General features: G+C 43.7%; 1 protein-coding gene across 1 annotated transcript; it reads right to left on the bottom strand.

The window, feature by feature from the left end:
• Window positions 1-420: 420 nt before the first annotated feature.
• On the bottom strand, window positions 421-18,415 carry LOC309557187 (uncharacterized protein; the record flags this gene model as incomplete). Its single annotated transcript, XM_082259849.1, has 2 exons — window positions 421-535; window positions 17,981-18,415. 2 exons carry the CDS (start codon window positions 18,413-18,415, stop codon window positions 449-451), a joined length of 522 nt encoding a protein of 173 aa, XP_082115975.1. The 3' UTR covers window positions 421-448.
• Window positions 18,416-19,797: the final 1,382 nt, after the last annotated feature.

The following is a 19,797-nucleotide window of genomic DNA, read 5'->3' as shown; positions in this document are numbered from 1 at the left end:
ATAAAAAAAAAAAAAAAAAACGTAAATTTCATTTGGGTATAGCATTGCATGACCGTGCAATTGTCAGTTAAAGTCACGCAGTGCCAAGTCGAAAAAAGCGGCCTGGTCATTCAGCAGGAAAAGGTTAAAGTGAAAATCAATGCACTTCTGGCAGGTTCCACAGGTTACAGAACTATATTGCAGGGATATATACAAAATTTGCCCATAGTTTTACTTTAGGATTTCAGGTCAAGTATGCATTTACATCTTCATATATTCAATATTTTAGATTGAGTCACTCACCCCATTTGTTAGGGATTACTACAACAAAAAGATCTGCACTTGAATTCCTGATTTATTGCCTTTGATCAACAAGTAAACAAAATGTGATATTTTAGTCTCAATATAGATCATGCAGATCTCGCTGTAAAGAAAATGCAGCAATAATGCAGTCAAAAGTCGTTGCACTTTAAAACAATTCCACTTCCAGATTATGATGGGTTGCTTCCTCAATATTTCTAAGCTGCCGAATCACCCACTTATCCACTTTTTCTTTCTGGAAAATAAACAGCAACAAGCATCATTGGCCATGATAATGCATTATAAAGTAGCATTGTAGGCAAAAAAAAAAAAAAAAAAAAAAAAAACCTCAACATTTTATATATAGACTACTAGAGCATAGTTCAAAATGGAGCAAATAATAATAATAAAAAAAAAATACATTGTAGAGGTTACATAGACAATACATTTGTCAAACCTCATGTTATAATAAAACTAAGAAAAACAAAAAAAAAAAAAAAAAAAAAACACACACTGATCTGAGAGCAACTAGAAAAAGTAGAGTAGGAGGTGTAACAATGTGATCTAAAAATGTAAAATGGGTATAGAAAAGAATCACTCCACCATTTAAACTAATCACATGCCGTTGCGTTGCAGCCTGAAATAAAGACAGACACATTTTGTTTTATTCAGCTGTGTTTACAATTTATAACATCCAAGTGAAAAGATAGAACACCAGTAGATCACAAAGAAAATTCAAAAACAAAAATCACTGAGTTGGAAAAAGTTCTACCCCCTCCTAAAAATGACTTGTAAACTCAATCACCTTTACAATGGCACAAAGCCAATTGACTTTCAACTGTGATCAGCTGTGGTCATTTTGATTTACTCAGCATAAAAAAAAAAAAAAAAAAAAAAAAAAAAAAAAAAAAAAAGCTTTCCTTGAGCATTTCAGGGTCTGATAGTGCATCTGAAGCAAACATTGACTATGGGTGGCAAGTCACTGTCAAAAGATCTCTGGGATAAAGTTGTGGACAGGCGCAAGTCAGGAGATAGAAAATTCAAAGGCTTTATCAATGCCTAGAATCACAGTTATGTCTGTTATTAAGAAGTGGATGGTATTTGGTACAACACGGACCCTCTCTGGATCAGGACTTCGCTCCAAACTGGATGAAAGAGCCAGGAGGAAACTGGTCAGAGAGGCTATCAAGATATCTTCAACAACTGTGGAGCAGTCACAGGAATTTAGGAAAAGAGTGGTCATTGTGTACATGTGATAATAGGACACAGTCTCCAAAAAAAATGTGGCTTATATGTAACGGTCGCAATAAAAAAAAGAAGATTGAGGCCATGGGGAAAACATTTTTTTGGTCAGATGAGACTAACATTTAATTATTTGGCCTCAATACCAAGCTATACGTCTGGTGGAAGTCCAATAAAGCTCACCATCCAAAGAACATCATTCCTAGAGTAAAGCAAGGACGTGGTAATATTCTGTTATGGGGGTGTTTCTCTATAGCAGGGACTGGAACACTTATCAGGATATGAATGGGGCAAAAAAACAAATTCTTGAGGAAAATCTGCTGCCATCTACCAGAAAGTTGTCAATGGGAAGAAGGTTTACCTTCCAACATGACAATGACCCAAAGCACACAGCATAAATGACCACACAGTGATTAAAGGAGAAACATGTGAAGGTCCTTGCATAGCCTAGTCAGAGCAGATCCCAACAGAATAAAAGCTGTATTTAAAGCAAAAGGGTGGTGTGACGGTATTCACCATCACTGGATGTGAGGAGCAGATACTTAATGGTTTGAATTGCTTCAGATGGGACAGTAATATTTATCAACCATATCTTCATATAGAAATATGAAGATTTAATACCACCTTACACAGTGTATTCCATGTGCTTGTCTGTGAGAGAGACACACACAGACTGTCATTGGCAGACTTCCCTATTTGTGTATTGAGAGGGAATGTGGATTGTGCCTGTCTCATTGTTAAATGTTAATGACCTCACATTGTTCTGTCTGCCTTAAGACAAGCTTATTATGGGATGTATATGTGTATGTGGATTGGCTGCTAAGGCAGTGGCGGAGCTAGACTTTTAAAACAGGGGTGGCAAGGTATTATTTTGGGGGGGTCAATATATAAAGTGTCATTTAGTGTCAGATTTGTCCACCGCAATGTCGCAGTCCCTCTAATAAATCGCTGATCGCTGCCATTACTAGTAAAAACAATTAAAAAATAAAAAGTTCCATAGTTTGTAGATGTAAAAACTTTTTTGCAAATCATTTAAAATACACTTTTACAAAAAATATGTGGCAGAATACATATTAGCCTAAATTTATGAAAATAGGGGGGGAGCTGAGGAGCCCTGGGGGAGGGGGGGGAGACTAAAGAGCACTGGTGGGGGGCCTGAAGAGCTCTGGGGGGTACTGGAAAGGGGGGGGGGGTGTAAAGTATGCATTTATTAGATACAGAGCAGAAAAATACATCAACATCAGCAGTTCTATGGCACATCATTCTTTGTCAGTTAAACACTCTGACCTATACATATCTGTGAGCACTTGCAGATTAAATATGTGCACAATGTTCTAGGTATATTGGGGACAGTGGCGGCTGGTGCTCAAAAATTTTAGGGGGGCGCAAACAGAAAAATGTAATAGGCATTGCTTTGCAGCAAAAAACGCTGTAAAAAATTGCGTGACTTTGAGGTCGCAAAAGTGTGAAAGGGGCCTTCAGTAATTAAGGTATAATGTGCCCCCTTTCAATGCAGAGAGACCAGCGTGCCCCCTTTCAATGCAGTGACCAGCGTACATTCCCCCTTTCAATGCAGTGACCAGCGTACATGCCCCCTTCAATGCAGTGACCAGCGTACATGCCCCCTTCAATGCAGTGACCAGCGTACATGCCCCCTTCAATGCAGAGATCAGCGTACATGCCCCCTTCAATGCAGAGATCAGCGTACATGCCCCCAATGCAGAGATCAGCGTACATGCCCCCAATGCAGAGATCAGCGTACATGCCCCCAATGCAGAGACCAGCGTACATGCCCCCAATGCAGAGACCAGCGTACATGCCCCCAATGCAGAGACCAGCGTACATGCCCCCTATCAGAGACCAGCGTACATGCCCCCAATGCAGTGTCCATGCCCCCAATGCAGTGACCAGCGTACATGCCCCCAATGCAGTGACCAGCGTGTGTGCCCCCTTACCTACCTGGAGCGGCAGCGGGCGGCTTCTTCTCAGTCCCGGTGACCGGCGGCACGTCTCCGCGAGTCCTTCCAGCAGCAGCGGCTTCTTCCGAGTCCCGGTGACCGGCGGCGCGTCTCCACGAGTCCTTCCGCCTCCTCCTCGGCTAATGGCAAGGGGTTTGTCTTGTGGCCAAGGAGTTGGATCGGTGTGACCATAGCGAATTTTCATTCGCTATTGTCACGCAATGGGTGGGCTCGGGATGCACTGCTCTGCGCCCCGGGTCCACCCTTTGCATCGCCCTTTAGAGCCTCTGGCTCTAATCAGGTGATGCAAAAAAAATAAAAAACCCCATCGAACGCCCCTGCATGCAGATTAGGGGGCCGGACGCATGGATGGGGGGGCGGCGCCCCTGCGCCCTCTGTACACCGGCCGCCACTGTGGATGGATTCCAAGGATGCCCCTCCTATCCAGTCACACAGGGAGACTTGCTCAGGCACTCACCCTCTTCCTCCTCTCCCCCCCCCCCCATCAGGCACTCACCTTCTCCTCCCCCCCTCGGGCACTCACCTTCTTCCTCCTCCCTCCCCCCTCAGGCACTCACCTTCTTCCTCTCCCCCTCCCTCGGGCACTCACCTTCTTCCTCCTCCCTCCCCCCTCAGGCACTCACATTCTTCCTCCTCCCCCTCGGGCACTCACCTTCTTCCTCCTCCCTCCCCCCCTCAGGCACTCACCTTCTTCCTCCCCCCCCCCGGGCACTCACCTTCTTCTTCCTCCCCCCCTCAGGCACTAACCTTCCTCCTCCTCCCCCTCCCCTCAGGCACCAACCCTCCTCCTCCCCCCCTCATGCACTCACATTCTTCTTCCCCCCCCTCGTGCACTCACATTCTTCCTCCTCCCTCCCCCCCCCCCTCGGGCACTCACATTCTTCTCCCCCCCCCTCGTGCACTCACATTCTTCTTCCTCCACCCCCCCCCTCGTGCAGTCACATTCTTCTTCCTTCGGCTCTCATCTGAGCAGCGCTGCAGCCAGAAGACGACGGAGGGGGGTGGAGATGGAGCCAATCCTAGGCAGCAAGGAGAGGAATTTGAAATCATCCTCCTCTCCGAGAACCTCTTCTGCTGTCACATGACGAGAGGAGGAGGATTTCAAATTCCTCTCCTTGCCGCCTAGCATTGGCTCCTCCTTCACCCCCCCTCCGCTGTCTTCTTCTGGCTGCAGCGCTGCTCAGCTGAGAGCTGAAGGAAGGAGGAGCAATGGCATATTTGACACTCGGGGCAAATAACTTAAAATGATCCACACGAGACCCGGGGCTTTTTGGGGGCACACTTGGGGCTGAAGCCCCGTTCAGCCCCCCCTGCCGACACCACTGGCTGTGCAAGTAGCAGGAGTCCGGTCTTCCCTGCTCTCCATCCGCCTCCCTCCGCAGCTCCCGGCCGTACGGCGATCCCCTGTGATTCTTCCGCTGCCATGCACCCGGCCACCCGCCCAGGATTGGGGTGGCAAGGACTTCTTCTGGGGTGGCAATTGCCACCCCAGCTAACCCTCTGGCTCCGCCACTGTGCTAAGGGGGAGGGGGGAATGTCCCACAGTGTATATCTTTGTGTACACTGTATAGGAGTGTAAAACTCGGTTTTCATTGGATTATGAATGTCAGGGCCTCTTTTCAACAAGGTCCATCTGGGCGTAACCTTGTGGGGGGGGGGGGGGGGACTGTATAAAAGTCTGTTTCTTGTTCAAGTCGAGTTATACTTCACCCTCAATCTAGAGTCCTGTCTCTCATTGGGGGAACTTGCTACAAGGGATTGCTATGCTCTTCATACTCACTTGAATCACTACTAACCCCTTTGTAAGAGCTTGTTCCTGTGCCTGCTGGACTTTATGGGGAAAGAGGTTCACCCACTGGAACCTTGTTGTAGGTCCAGGGTGGGTAGGAGACGGCAAGAAAGCTGTGGCGATTCGTGGGGTCTGAGGTGACTCTGGTGTCGGGTGGAGTGCTTGGAGCCCTCGGGAAGCACTAGGAACATTCCTCCAAAGGAGATACCCAGTCGGGGTGCCGGTTGATCCGTTACAGGTGGTTTAACAAATACTGACACAAGGGGGTGATCCTTTTTCCTACTCAGTGATTTGGCTTTTGAATTTTTTCTGACATTTTGGTGTTATACGGTATCTTTCACTTGAATGCTATAAGGTCCAATGAATAATTACAGCTGGATAAAAGCAAAAAAATTGCGTGTCTTCATTTCGGGCTGCAAAGCAAAAAAATGTGAATATTGTAAAGGGGGCAACTGACTCTTTTCTAAAGTCACTGTACATAGTTAGTGAGGTTGAAAAAAGACATCAGTCCATCCAGTTCAACCTATGATGTGTGTGTGTTTGCTGTTAACCTACATTGTATACCCCTGTATGTTGTGGTCTTTAAGGTGCCCATCTAATAGTTTTTTATAACTATCAATGCTCCCTGCTGATACGACGGAAGGGAATTCCACATCCTTACTGCTCTTACAGTGAAGAACCCCCTGCATATTTTAAAGGTTAAACCACCTTTCTTCTAGTTTTAGTGAGTGGCCACGTGTCTTATTGTATTCCCTTTCTCTGAATAGGTTTTTCCATATGCTATGGTTGCCAGTACAGTATTTGTACATTGATACCATATCCCCCCCCTCAATCGTCTCTTCTCCAGAGAGAATAGGTTCAGTGCTTGTAGTTTTTCCTCATAGCTGATGTCCTCCATTCCCCTAATTATTTTTGTTGCCCTTCTCTGGAATTTCTCCAGTTCCAGCACATCCTTCCTGAGGACCGGTGCTCAGAACTGGACAGCATACTCCAGATGTGGCCAGACCAGAGTCTTGTAGAGTGGGAGAATATTCTTTATTTCTCGAGTGAATCCCCTTTTTTATATATCCCAGTATTCTGTTGGCTTTGCTTGCAGCGGCTTGGCATTGCATGCTACTGCCAAGCCTGTGGTCTACCAGTACCCCCAGGTCCTTTTCCATCCTAGACTCACCCAGAGGTTCCCCCCCTAATGAGTAGCTTGCTTTCTAGTTTCTGGCACCCAAGTGCATTACTTTACATTTCTCAACATTAAACCTCATCTGCCATGTAGTTGCCCACCCCATTATTTTATTCAGGTCCGCTTGTAAGGTTTCCACATCCTGCCCAGAAGATATTGGCATGCTTAGTTTAGTATCATTCGCAAATACTGAGATTTTACTCGATATCCCCTCCTCTAGATCATTTATGAATTAAACAGGATTGGCCCCAGGACAGAACCCTGGGGGACCCAGCTTTCCACACACGCCCAATTTGAGTACTCCCCATTAATCGCCACCCTATTCAACCTCCCCTGAAGCCAGTTCTCTATCCAGGTACTCACCTTATGGTCCATACCTACCCTTCCTTAGTTTGTACAGTAAGCGCTTGTGGGGAACGGTGTCAAAGGCCTTTGCAAAGTCCAGGTACACCACATCCACAGGCTTACCTTTATCTAGGTGGCAGCTCACTTCATCATAGACGGTTAATAGATTGGTTTGGCAAGAACGATTTTTCATGAATCCATGCTGATTACTACTAATAATACCTTGTATGTGGTCCCTTAACATCCCCTCAAAAATCTTGCAGACTACTGATGTTAGGCTGACCGGCCTATAGTTACCCGGGATATATATCGGCCCCTTTTTAAATATTGGTACCACATTGGCTTTTTTCCAATCAGCTGGCACCATACCTGTCTGTAAATTATCCTTAAAGATCAAGAAAAATGGCAATGACCTGGCTGAGCTCTTTAAGAACCCTTGGGTGCAAGCCATCCGGTCCCAGTGATTTATTTATGTTAAGTTTCTCTAGTTTAGTTCTAAGTCCATCTTCCGTTAGCCGTGGCGGTACTTTCTGGAGGTGTGTTTAGTTTGGCCTTACAAGCTGGGTTAGTGTAGCCCCCCAATTCTTTTGTGAAGACTTTTCCCTGTCCTCTGTGGCCAAAACTCCCTTATCTTTTATGGGGCCAATGTGTTCTGGCCTCGCTTTCTTACTGTTTATATACTTAAATAATTTCTTGGGGTTCTTTTTACTCTCTTCCACTATATATCTCTCGTGTTCCATTTTAGCCGCCCTGATTTCGTCTTTACATTTCTTATTACACTCTTTGTAATGCTTGAATGCTGCCAATGACCCCTCACTCTTGTATTTTTTGAAGGCCTTTCCTTTAGCATTAATATGCATTTATGTTGCAGTTTAGCCACCCAGGGTTTAGTTTTGATCTTTTAAATGCATTTCCCTTTGGAAAGCACTGGTCAATCCCTTTTGTTAAGTACGCTCTTGAAGCACTCCCATTTTTCCTCCGTGTTCTTTGTTCCCAGGGTTCTATCCCATTTGATATTTTCTAGCAGAGAGCGCAGTTTTGGGAAATTGGCTCTTTTGAAATTCAGTGTTCTTAAATTGCCCTTGTGTTTCCTATTACTATAATTAATACTGAAACTAATTGACCTATCGTCACTGTTTCCTAAGTTGCCCCGTATTTCTATATCCGTGAGCAGGTCTGTATTGTTGGTAATCAGTAGGTCAAGTACTGCATTGTTTGTCGGTGCATTCACCATCTGATCCATGAAATTGTCCTGCAAAACATTTAGGAACTGCCGAGCCTTGGCTGAATGCGCGGTTCCTTCTGCCCAGTCTATATCTAGATAATTAAAGTCCCCCATTATAATGGCATTTCCCATCCTTGCTGCCAATCCTATCTGTAAAAGGAAGTCCGCCTCCCCCTCCCTCTGGTTGGGGGGCCTATAGCATACGCCCAATAGTACCTTCCCCACAGTGCCTTCCCTTTGAATTATTAATATCATCCCTCATATTTACCTGTACACTGTTCTTAATATACAGACATACCCCTCCCCCTTTTAACATTCTCTATCTCTGCGATAAAGGGAATACTCCTGAATGGTCGCCATCAAGTCATGAGAGCTGTCAAACCAAGTCTCTTGTTATCCCCACAAAATCAAGTCCTCAAACATCAGTAGCTCCAGCTCTCCCATCTTGTTAGCCAGGCTTCTGGCATTGGTATACAAGCCTCGTAATTTTGACCGGTTACATATATCCTCATTTGATGTTTTTAGGCTGCTCTTGTTTTTTCCCCATACCCACCCTGGGTTTAGGAGCTCCGAACACCCTACCGCTAATGCTCCCATTTCTACCCTCTGAACCTTGCTTTCCACTGGCCAATTCTACATCTGTACCCTCCCCCATCACCTAGTTTAAAAGCCCCTCTAAATTTGTGGCCATCCTCTCACCCAGTACGGCTGCACCCTCCCCATTTAGGTGCAATCCGTCCCTACCAAAGAGCCGGCGGCAGGAACCCAAAACCCTCCTTACTACACCAGCTCCTCAGCCACTTGTTGACTTCCCTAATCTCCCGCTGCCTCTCTGGTGTGGCTCGAGGTACAGGTAGTATTTCTGAAAATACTACCTTGGAGGTCCTACGCCTCAACTTGGCTCCTAAGTCCCTGAAATAGTTTAGGAATCTCCATCTTCCTCTGCCTTTGTCATTGGTACCCACGTGTACCATGACAGCTGGGTCTTTCCTAGTCCCACCCAGTAATCTGTCCACCCGATCCGCCTAACCCGAGCGCCCGGTAAACAGACTGTTTGGCGCCCACGTTCTTTGTGACAGATTGCCCTCTGTCCTTCTAATGATTGAGTCCCCTACTACCAGCACCTGTCTTTCCTTTCCCTTTCTCCCGGCCTCACTGGAGGAGTTCTTCCCCTGGCAGCTAGGGGTGTCACTCTGCTCCATCAATGCTGGTCCCGGACTGGTTTCCCCAACATCACGCAACGGGTCTGTTGGGGTGCTCCAGCCCAGGACCAGCCTCCTTGCCTTGTCCCCTTCTACTCTGCTTTGATGCCTGCACCTCCAATACTCCGCCCACCTCTGTGCAGGCCCCTGCATGCGCCTGACGGGTACGATCCCAGCTCTCCTTCGGTATGGACATTCAGCTCAGTGTTGCCAGCTGCCTCCCTAGATTCAGGACCTGAGCTTCCAGGGAAGCAACATGCTTACATTTTGTGCATTTGTATTTGCCCTCGATCGCATGATCGAGGAACGCATACATATCACAAGATGTACACCGAGTCGCATCTCCACATCCGCCGGGCATTGTACCTACTAATCTAATGGGGATTTAGTAATTAAAAGTCTGTCCTGTGTGGCTGTTTCCTAGCTTCCTAACTCTACCTTCTCACCCTCTGGTACTCTGCTACACTCACTTGACACTCAGTCGCACAACACTCACAGCCGCCCAACGCCCACAACACTCTGTGTCGCACAGTCAGGTCAGACGCACAGCCACTGTACTGATTGCAAGGAGGGAGGAGGTGCTTTTTTTCTATACATTTCAAAATAATTGTCCATCATATTTTTAAACTCTACTGCCCGGTTTTTGTTTAAGTAGATGTAAACCCTGTGTGCATGATAATTAAGGGAATATTTATAAAGCAGTGAAGCATTGAAATTTAACACCTTCACCGTCACTGATTTAAGCCTTTTTGCCAGCAGCAGCAGGGAGTTTTTGCACACACTCCCCAACAACCACATGCAGAGGTCTGTAAAGCCAACTGTTAACTTTCAGATCATGTAAGCGATCTAGCAGCTGTACAGCCTCCCAATTAATTCCACAGACCAGTGCGGTCCCGGCCATGTATCCTGGGCTTAAGTTGTTAGCACATAGGGGACCAATAGCCCTCTATGTGATAGTACACTAATGACAGGCTTCTGTGATGATGAAGCAGAAATGGTACTGACAAAATCCTTGATAAATTTTGGGTTCTTAGGCTGGCCATACATGATACAATTTTCTTACAGATTTCTGTCCAATTTTCTTGAAATTTACCTTCAAGTATGTAGTATGAAGGTCTGCCTAATTGGATACAAGTGAATGTGTTGTTTAGCTTTGACCTAACATTATGTGGTTTGTGGTAGATCTAACAGAAAATTGTACAACAAAAGTTGAACGTGTATGGCAAGCCTTAGTTTAAAAAAAAAAAAAAAAAAAAACCCACCACACATCCAGTTCAACCTATGCGAAAGTTTTTTATTAACAATTCAGCTTCCTAAGGAAGACATTCAAAAGAGTTTTAAAGTTGTCCATGTGACGGACGTGGGTATCAGATCCCTGCCCTTCTCACTAACTGGAGACAAAGGACCAGCCAATCTCACACAACGCTGTCATTTACGTAGCAATGCCACTCCCAGCTGCACCCTGCACAAAGATTTTCCAGCTCGCGGGACCACAATCTAGGTGCCAGCAGGCTGAGAGCGAGTGTCACTGTGCTAGTTAAGCAATTAACCCTTTAACTGCCACCACCTTTGGGGAAACTTGTAAATTAGCAATACCAATTATGATTTTAGAATATTAGTCTGTAATACACATTTACCACAGACAGGTACAGTGCCTTGCGAAAGTATTCAGCCCCCTTGAACTTTGACCTTTTGCCACATTTCAGGATTCAAACAAAGATATAAAACTAATTTTTTGTGAAGAATCAACACAATCATGAAGTGGAACGAAATTTATTGGATATTTCAAACTTTAACAAATAAAAAACTGAAAATTGGGCGTGCAAAATTATTCAGCCCCCTTAATACTTTGTAGCGCCACCTTTTGCTGCGATTACAGCTGTAAGTCGCTTGGGGTATGTCTATCAGTTTTGCACATCGAGAGACTGAAATTTTTGCCCATTCCTCCTTGCAAAACAGCTCGAGCTCAGTGAGGTTGGATGGAGAGCGTTTGTGAACAGCAGTTTTCAGTTAACAGATTCTCGATTGGATTCAGGTCTGGACTTTGATTTGGCCATTCTAACACCTGGATATGTTTATTTGTGAGCCATTCCATTGTAGATTTTGCTTTAGGTTTTGGATCATTGTCCTGTTGGAAGACAAATCCACGTCCCAGTCTCAGGTCTTTTGCAGACTCCATCAGGTTTTCTTCCAGAATGGTCCTGTATTTGGCTCCATCCATCTTCCCATCGATTTTAACCATCTTCCCTGTCCCTGCTGAAGAAAAAGCAGGCCAAAACCATGATGCTGCCTCCACCATGTTTGACAGTGTGGATGGTGTGTTCAGGGTGATGAGCTGTGTAGCTTTAATGCCAAACATAACGTTTTGCATTGTCAAAAAGTTAGATTTTGGTTTCATCTGACCAGAGCATCTCCTTCCACATGTTTGGTGTGTCTCCCAGGTGGCTTGTGGCAAACTTTAAACAACACTTTTTATGGATATCTTTAAGAAATGGCTTTCTTCTTGCCACTCTTCCATAAAAGGCCAGATTTGTGCAGTATACGACTGATTGTTGTCCTATGGACAGAGTCTCCCACCTCAGCTGTAGATCTCTGCAGTTCATCCAGAGTGATCATGGGCCTCTTGGCTGCATCTCTGATCAGTCTTCTCCTTGTATGAGATGAAAGTTTAGAGGGACGGCCAGGTCTTCGTAGATTTGCAGTGGTCCGATACTCCTTCCATTTCAATATTAAATTGCTTGCACAGTGCTCCTTGGGATGTTTAAAGCTTGGGAAATCTTTTTGTATCCAAATCCGGCTTTTAAATTCTCCACAACAGTATCTCGGACCTGCCTGGTGTGTTCCTTGTTCTTCGTGATGCTCTCTGGGCTCTAAAACGGACCTCTGAGACTATCACAGTGCAGGTGCATTTATACGGAGACTTGATTACACACAGGTGGATTCTATTTATCATCATTAGTCATTTAGGTCAACATTGGATCTGTTATGAGGCAGGTGGAAGCCTGTCGCGCAGAGAAGGCCTACCGTTGCCGGTGGGCGGAGCTTGGTTTGAAACCCGAGGTGAGTAGCACAGGCTAACCTGAGATGCGGGGTCTAAGCATCCACCGGTCTTCACCAGGGCCTCCGATGGGGAGGATGGATTTGGCTGCAGGTGGATACCAGGTCGCGGTCCCCAGGGTCGCCCCACCAGGGGGTAACCGGTCAAGGTCCGAAGGTGGATGAGCCGACAAGGAGAATCCAGAAGAGTAGTCAAAACGAGCCGGGATCAGGACAGGCAGCAAATAAGCGAAGTCAGGGACGAGCCAAAAGGTCAACAGGTATCAGACAGGAAATCAACAGGAAGCAGGTTCAGAACACAGGAGAGCTGAAGACAACACAGCAAAGTGCAGTGCTGCTGAGCCGTTTAAATAAGGTAGCCTGTTTGCCAATTATTGCAATTAGTCTGCTCTGGGTTAACCCTTTAGGTTGCAGACTCATGACAGCACATCAGTGTGCTCAGGAAGCGTTCCTAACAGGATCATTCAGAGATCCTCACAGAACTTCTGGAGAGTTTGCTGCACTGAAAGTAAAAGGGGCTGAATAATTTTGCAAGCCCAATTTTTCAGTTTTTTTATTTGTAAACAAAGTTTGAAATATCCAATAAATTTCTTTCCACTTGTTGTTGATTCTTCACAAAAAAATTACAGTTTTATATCTTTATGTTTGAAATGTGGCAAAATGTTGCAAAGTTCAAGGGGGCCGAATACTTTCGAAAGGCACTGTATGTTCATAGGATTTATCCTATACAGTAGCACTCTGCAAGAGACTGGTTCTTTGTTAGCTTGCATTAAGAGCTTAGGAACAAGAACAACACTTTTCAAAATAAGGTTTTAAAAATGAAAAAGGTCAAAGTTGGTGAAATATTTACAGTTTCAAAGAAATAGACAAATTCAGCAATAGCAAAATAAGGTAGAATTGAGGAGGAAGAATACTTGCAATTTCCTTGGTGTTATCAGAGTTCAGTCAATGAGCCAGGTGTTATCAGGTCTCAAGCTTGACAGATGTTCCTGATTTGATGGTAAAGGAGAACTTTAATTAGGTCTCCAATTTTCTCTGGGATCAAAGGGGTGTTGACAGATGCCCCTGACCAATAAAACGGAGTGTCCATGGGCTGTCTTGAGTTTATGATAATATTAAGTCCCTCCTCTACGGACAGTTTTATACCACTATTCATATCTTCCAAAAATGTACTGGTTGTACTCTTTTAAACTGATAGATTATTGTTCAGAATTTAATTTTGCATCCAGGGATACTAAACACAGGGTAGCTCAAATAAACCTGTCACCCAAGAGGTATCTGACAGCTATCTATATGCGCTAGTGTGGTCATGTATGAACTTAATTTGTTCAGTACAACATTTCTCATTCAAATATATACTTCTTAGTGAGTACTGTCACAGGAACATGAGACCAATAATGTCACTGGGAATGAAAGAGACAATATACTAATATCTTTTTCATGGATAGTGTAGGACCCACTGATAATGGGGTACTTTGACGCAGTAGTGGGCTTGAGCACGATATGGCCATATGGTGGGACCAAACCCCCATTTTTATTTATGGATTGTCTTCAGATTTGGTAGTTATTTCTTTTGCATTTGCGCGCTGTTCTTTTTTAATAATATACTAATATCAGCTCAACCATCTGTCTTCCAGACATCGTTGAATATGCTGATGTACTTACTGTTATCTACAATAGGTTCTGTATTTACACCTATTGTTTATGTATTGTATTGCTGGAGCTCGATGATGGCCGTCTGCTACTTAATTGGCTCAGGTTGATTGAATCACTGTCATTGTCATCGATTAGTTGCTGGGTGGAAATATACCGTTTGTGTTGGTTGTTCTTTAGATAGGTTAAATTCTAGTTCTGAATACAATTTCATTTGCATAGGATAATGTAGTCAGGCAACCCCTAACCTGTGTGTAGTAATTTGATCAGGAGGGGGATGTGTTCATGTATGTATAAATGGAGTGTGAAACTGTTCAATAAAAAGGAGAAGGTGCCCCTCGCCCCAGCGTCAAGCTGATGAAGTGAAGCTTCTACACCCAGCTGAAGCGCTGGCAACTCTCTGCCCCACAATTGTGACAGTTCCGGAGGCACAGGGTGAGAAGGGAGAGGAGGTTGTTGTCCTCCCTTCAACAGTCAGAGCGGAGGAAACTGTCTTTCCCTTCTCAGCCAGGATCTGTGCATCTGGGAGACAGTACCAGAGAAACCAACAGCCAGATGAGGGTAAGAAAAATGGAGCAGCTGACTCCCCTTCCCAGCAGCAGACCGTGCCCCAGAATGACGACACTAACCTAGCAGAAGAGCTGGCAACAGGGCAAAGTGCGGCTGGCCTATGCCCTCAACGTACAAAAGATGGAGATCCTGTGGGAGTGGATGGGACTACAGTCTTCACTTGTATACCGCAGGGATGCTGGACTGTCTGCCAAGATCCCCAACAGCCTGACGAAGTGAGCCCCACCACCTTGTCTTCTCTCCAGCAGCTGAAAGGACTCCTGGGAGAAGGGCTAGTACACGCTTATCCCCAGCGGCGGGTATGTGCTACGAGAGAGTCAGAGGTTGGCTGGGTGAGTAACGCTGTTTTCCAGACAATTTGTTTGGGGTACCGGGTGTGGAACCCAACCTACCTTAGAGAGGTTGGAAAATCGTTCTCTTAGCTCCCTAGGCCCCTCTTATGTCTAAGTCACCCTGTGTCTATTAGGGACACAGGGTGACCAAGAAGCCCAGTCTGGCCTGCCCAAAACCAGACTTCTACAGACTGATCGGCTATGAGAGCTCCAAGGGCCCTGTCAGGACAAACTTATTAACCATGTGGAACTTTGTCAAGGAAGCTGCCGTGATGGATTGGCTCTTTGGGACTCGTTACCCGACTAACCAGGTACAAGACCTCCAACTGGTCTGTGCCTGAGTTAGTCTACCTTTGGGGGGGAGAAGATATGTGACAGTACTCACTGCCACTGGGGATGAAAGACAGACAATATGCTAATATCAGCTCAACCACCTGTCTTCCAGAAATCGTTGAATATGCTGATGTACTCACCTGTTATCTACAGTAGGTTCTGTATTTACACCTATTGTATTGCAGGAGCTTGAGGACAGCCGTCTGACTTAATTGGCTCAGGTTGATTGAATCACTGTCATCTATTTATTGCTGGGTGGAAATATACTGTTTGTGTTGGCTGTTCTTTAGAAATGTTAAAATCTATTTTTGATTACAATTTCATCTGGATAGGATAATGTAGTCAGGCAACCCCTGACCCATGTGTAGTAATTTGTTCAGGAGGGGGATGTGCTCATGTGTGTATAAATTGAGTGTGAAACTGTTCCAAGAAAGGAGAAGGTTCCTTAACTCATACAAGCTAAGTTGTTGGCTAGCTTTGTATGGGGGTGGCTAGGATTTGATATCTATGTTCATGACTACGAAGAAGCTGTATACTGACGAAAGACCACAAGTACAGTGTGGGACGCGGTTCCGTTACAGTTCCTGTCTTGAGTTTATGAATCGTGTGTGGATTTGTTAAGTTTTGAATTGGGCAGAGCTCTCTGATTGCCTTTAAAATCCCCATTAGTTCTGGGTATCCTTAATGGATTTGGTCATAGTTTTAGGATAGGCCTGGGCAGCAGAAACAGACATCCTGCCAGGACTGAATTAGCGGTTTACAGCTCTGCACAGGCCCAAGCGCTGGTTTCTGATGTCTCGGAGTTGAGAGAACAGCTCTTTTTGAAGTGTTAAACCTATGCATTTCATGAATTAGAGGAGGGAGGGGGTAATCACTGCAGCAATGTGTAACTGTTCTGCAAGACTGTCCTATAATGACTGAACAACATGGCCGCTTGCTACAGCTTTTCGTTACAGTCCACACTTTCAGGAAGCACTACTTCTTGGGGCAGAGAGTTCCCCATTTTATCTGCTATAAAACTGTAAAGAACCCTTTCCATAATCTAAGATTAACCCTCTATTCGTATAACCTTAAATTGTGGCTGTGTGTCCTCCACAGGGACCTTAGAGCACATGCACATTCGTCCAAGTAGACAAAAATCTATTTTTTGAAAGGAACATCAAATTTTTCCTCTCCCTCTGTGACATCACAAACTAGAAGTGACAAGGATGTTATCACTTCTGGTTGCAGTGTGTTTACAAGTTAACACAAAAAAGGAAAATAAAAAAAAATTGTGCAACTGCCTAAAATGGGTTAGCTGGAGTTGGGCATTAATTTATCAGTCACTTATGTAAAGTCTATCTCAAACTACTAGTCCATCTAACACTTCACTCTCAGGATAGTTATTCTGTTCAAGGATGTCTCCGTTGCTCCTCAATAGATAGTGGAGCCACCCTAATACAGAAGTGTGGTGCTTGTCTAGATCACTTGCAAGCTAGAATACCATCCCATCCATTGAAAAAGGGCTTTCAGTGTGCCTGAACACACAAAAATAGAACTGCACTATTTTTGACAATGCAGTACACCACAATGCATAATATGTGGTGTGCTATAGCGCAGGTGCATTACCATCTACTGTATATGCTTGTTGGGGGTGCTATTCTAGATCAGTGTTTAACCTTTATTCAGTCAAGGCACCCTTTAAAATCATGGACAGTCTTGAAGCACCCTATTCTAAAAAAGTAAAAAAAAACGATTCTAATAGTTTTACATAATACATAATCAACACACGAAGAGGAGATTTATTCTTTCAAATCCAATGCACTTTTGCTGGTACTAACTAGTATTATAAAGTGTCTCTTCTCCCTCAGTTTTACTCTACCACTCAGCTAATGTGACCCCAGCGCCGATAGTGAGGGGCAGGAGAGAGTCATTGGTTGTTAGGAAGTCAGTGGCTAAAAGATCGTAATGGTGCACAATGAAAACCTGTGGCTTTGTGTAACTAAAAAGGCAGGCTTCATCCACCTGCTGGTTTGTATACAATTTTGGGGCAATTTTTAGGCATTTTGACAAGGCATGCCTAAAGAAACCTCAAGGTACCCTGGTTGAAAAAGACTCTTCTAGATGAATAGCAGCACACTGCAATATTTATATTTCATTCATTATTTTGCATTGCAGTAATTTGTGCCTTTTACAAAACATTGATGCATAGTTTGTTAAATACTAAAGCTTTTCAGGAAATTATCCCTGAGAGCCCCCAAATTAGTCTTAGCACGTTTATTTGATTAATTGATTGAATATTTGATTAAATGGTTATCAATAGCAAGAAATCAACAACCAGTAAGAGATGCCAATATACTTTTATCTATCCACCTAATAAATCAGATTCTTGTAATGCTTTCGCAAAAAAGAAAAAAAAAAAAAACAAACTAAAATAGACAAGAATTTTCTGTAGTTGGAGCAGAGCATGTTCACTTCAAAGTGAAATTTCATTTATCCTAGAGAAGGAGTAAAAAGGAAAAAAGAAAATAGGATTCTTTGCTTGCATGATTGGTTGGATAATTGACATCAGCACAATTTCACCTCATTCACAAAGCCAAGTGATTTATCTTTTTTTCACTACGATTAGCTCGCCATTTACAATTGGAAATTGTAAAAGAAGAAAAATGGTTTTAGATGGTCCTCTACTCTACTCGTGGACACCCACTTTGAATTGTTTACACTGGACACTGCTGAGCCATACACAACCTGCAAAAATGGTTATGAGCCCTATACAAAACACACACAAGACATCAGCGTACATTCTTTCCATACTTACTATTAGTAGTTTTCTCTGCTTCTTAATATCAGAGTTTCTTCTGAAAGGCTTTGTTCCAGACCGTTTATTCTTGGTTTTCATAACGGTTTCTTGTTCTGGTGTTACAGCAAGTATGATTTCACTTTGTGGCCTTCTCTCGATAGCAATTTGATTTTCTTGGTTTCTCTCATGTGGAGAACGTTGCTTTGGGTCCTGCACCATTTCTTCTCGATTTATCTGCGACTGAACAGTCCTATCTGTTGATTGTTCAAGACATTCATAATTTTCTTTTAAAGTACTGCAGTTTGAACGGTATGAATCTTCTTCCAATTCATTTACTGTTGGTAAGCTGCTCATGTATGTACAAGTTGTTAATGGAGTGCTGTGCTTCATTGTCTGCTGTATCTTCCATGAAGACCTTTTAACTGCTAGAAAGGAGTAGTCCTCATCCGACATGTTTTTTCCACTGGGTAAATGCAAATACACACATTAGCCAAAATTCTCAATTTTCAATGACTGTATATCCAGAAATATATGTTAAAACATTCCTGTACCTGAATAGATAAAAACAACATTTTAATATAAAGCCGAACTCCAGAGGTTTTTAATTTTGTTCTGTACAAAGGAGTTACTCCAATTGTAAAAAAAAAAAAAAAAAAAAAAAAAAAAAGTAAAATTTCGTCCGAACAAAGATCTGCCGATTCTCGGAACATTAATATGGTGCTTTTGACAGCCGATTACCAATTTTTGGACAACAAAAAACTGAATGTGCAGGCAATAAAATGTTTATCCTGCGTGAACACAACGTCTGATTTCTATTTAATTAGTACAGTTGTCGTCTGAAAAAAAAATGTAACAGCCAGACTACGCATGCTCGGAAACAAAAGAACACATACAAAAACAATGCAACACATGACACCACTTCTGAAGTTGAATTCTGTCGTACGAGAATTTTCATATGAAAAGTAACCTCTTCACTTTCAATAGGAGACTAGTATGCAACAAAAAAATTAGTCCGATAATCTGATCCGGTGTACGAGTCTTTAGTCCTAAATTGGCTGACATTCAGCTGCTTCTGCAGGGACTGAACAAACTTCCATTAGTGTGTGGCCTTCACAGCTTGACAGAAGTTGATAATTTAATTGACTTTTATGGAAAAAAAAAGATATGCTGAAGGACTTCTCTTGATAACTGGCTGCAGCTACTGATCAATGTGTGTTTTAACAGCTGAGGGTGCCTTTATCAGAATATAAAGCCCTGGTTGTGGGTGAATCTAAAAACTAAGTGCATAGCCATCTTTAGCTCGAGCAGACCCTTTTCTTGGGCCTGGTTCACACCTATGCATTTTTAGTGCGTTTTGCAGAAACACTACAGTCCATTTAACATGGTTTCATATGGGACACTTCATATCTATGCGTTTTTCAGCCATTGCGTTTTTGTAAAGGGCCAGGGACTTTTCTGCAGCAGATTGCGTTTTTTTGCACATAATAGACGTCAATGGACCTGCACCAAAAATGCAAGGGTTAGCTTTTTAATGCATTTTTGATTCATTTCGCGGTTCTTTTGCTAATATGAAAAGTATGACAATTCTGGTCATGGAGTGCGACTTTGATGCATCAAAATTGCATCAAAGTTGTGCAGGAACCTTTGTGTCCAAAGTCGCTTGTTAGGGTTAAGGGCAAAGGTTAGAGTTAGAACGCAATATTCCCCAAGCAGACATTCAAGAAACTGACTGATCAGTAATGCTGGGTGCTGTAAAGACCATATGCTGAAAACCATGGATGATCAAAGTGAAGAAATGTCATCAGCACACCAAGGATTCCCCGAAAGGGTCCAAA

Source organism: Pelophylax lessonae (assembly GCF_965119305.1).
Source record: "Pelophylax lessonae genome assembly, chromosome: 5".
Lineage (NCBI taxonomy): Eukaryota > Metazoa > Chordata > Amphibia > Anura > Ranidae > Pelophylax > Pelophylax lessonae.
The sequence above is the reverse complement of the archived record's forward strand: the minus strand, read 5'-3'. Positions and strand labels throughout refer to the sequence as shown.